The sequence below is a fragment of the Dermacentor variabilis genome, chromosome 1, assembly GCF_050947875.1.
Source record: "Dermacentor variabilis isolate Ectoservices chromosome 1, ASM5094787v1, whole genome shotgun sequence".
Lineage (NCBI taxonomy): Eukaryota > Metazoa > Arthropoda > Arachnida > Ixodida > Ixodidae > Dermacentor > Dermacentor variabilis.
The window spans coordinates 214,511,798-214,513,221 of record NC_134568.1 but is presented as its reverse complement, the minus strand read 5'-3'; the positions used below and the strand labels follow the sequence as shown (position 1 = coordinate 214,513,221).

At 48.0% G+C, this 1,424-nt stretch overlaps 1 protein-coding gene across 1 annotated transcript; it reads right to left on the bottom strand.

Annotated features, from left to right (window-relative positions):
- Window positions 1-210: 210 nt before the first annotated feature.
- LOC142572919 (uncharacterized) lies at window positions 211-947 on the bottom strand. The gene is made up of 2 exons (XM_075682378.1): window positions 784-947; window positions 211-679 (listed from the first exon to the last, which is right to left on the bottom strand). The coding sequence occupies exons 1-2, from the start codon at window positions 811-813 to the stop codon at window positions 383-385; spliced, it is 327 nt and encodes a 108-aa protein (XP_075538493.1). The 5' UTR covers window positions 814-947; the 3' UTR covers window positions 211-382.
- Window positions 948-1,424: the final 477 nt, after the last annotated feature.

The following is a 1,424-nucleotide window of genomic DNA, read 5'->3' as shown; positions in this document are numbered from 1 at the left end:
ACTTGGAATCGGTTGGCGCAGGCAGGACAGGAATAATTGAAGATCGCAGGGAGAGGCCTTCGTCCTGAAGTGGACATAAAACAGGCTTTTGATGATAATGATGATGACGATGATGATGATATAACGGCGGGAGTAATTATATATGCTGCACATATACACACGAAAATATTAAAACTACGAAAGCGAACATGGAAAAGGAATACAAGATAGTGGAAGGTATAAGAATATATTTATCGAAATCATCGTCAAAAAAGTACAAATTTCAATATTCCCTAAAATAAATGAGCTATTATAGCACAAAATACACACAAAATGTCTAATTTGGCCACACACGAAGAGTAGCGAACCACATCTGGGTGTGTACCGCCCAAGTGTCTGCAGATCAATCTCTACTCATGTGGCCTTCCTCGCCACACCTGAGGCATCCTCGTTGTCCTCCATAGTCAGCAGTGGCACAATCCCGGCTCATGTGCCCTCCTTGGTTGCACTTGACGTAGGTTCGGCCGGTGGTGCTTCTCGCTGATCTGCCACGCTCCCAGTGGTCGACGCCCCCGCAGGTGGAAGTGAGCTCCCCCTTCTGTGGGGTTGCCTCACCCCAGCAGTCCGCTCCAGCCGCCAAGGCGCCTCCATGTTGACGGTTATCGTTCCAGGTAGATCCCATGGGCGCCCCAACCTGCGCCTTTATAGACGCCATTGTCAGAGCAGCCATACGCACAGCACTCGAGCAGGAGGCAGCAGAAATTGTGATGGTAACGCAGGCCCATCTGTTGTCTGAGTACTTACCACAAGGCCGCCTGGAGGTTGCTGCTTCATTACCACTTTGGCTCCGCGTCCACAGCCTAGCCTAAAGAAAGCGGCCGTGAAACTGCTCGGGACTTGTGCCGAGACCAGACGCTCTTGACAACAGTCTTCTTCTTCTTCTTTCCCTACTTGCGAACGCCACTTGCTTCTATGACTGCTCTGGTTTATGCTACAAGGATAGCAAAAATAACCTCTACATCGAGTTGTGGAAGTTTATCGGCTTTCGGTGGCCATTTTCGGTGTTAATGTTTCTGAAGCTGATGGTCAACGCTATTGGGATTGTATGTCGCATCTAAAAGAAATACACCTATTTCGATTTTGATACATAGCTCGTCCGCTTACTATTAGAATGCAACAGAAGTGGTGAGTTACTGCTGAAGGTCATGGGTTCGTGTTACCGCGGATAATTTACCAGGAAATTCGTCAATTACTCACCCTTCCTCAGTCGCAATTTCGTTACTCTTCGCATCAAATTCTTGACTTTCCTGAGCAACGACGAAGAAGAAGAAACCTCAGACGAGCGGGAGCTGCAATTGCGTGAAAAACAGAAAGAAAAGTAGACCGTGCACGATATTTTCGCGTTGTGCGAGCAAAGCACAACGCTTCGGTTGATGAATGCGGTT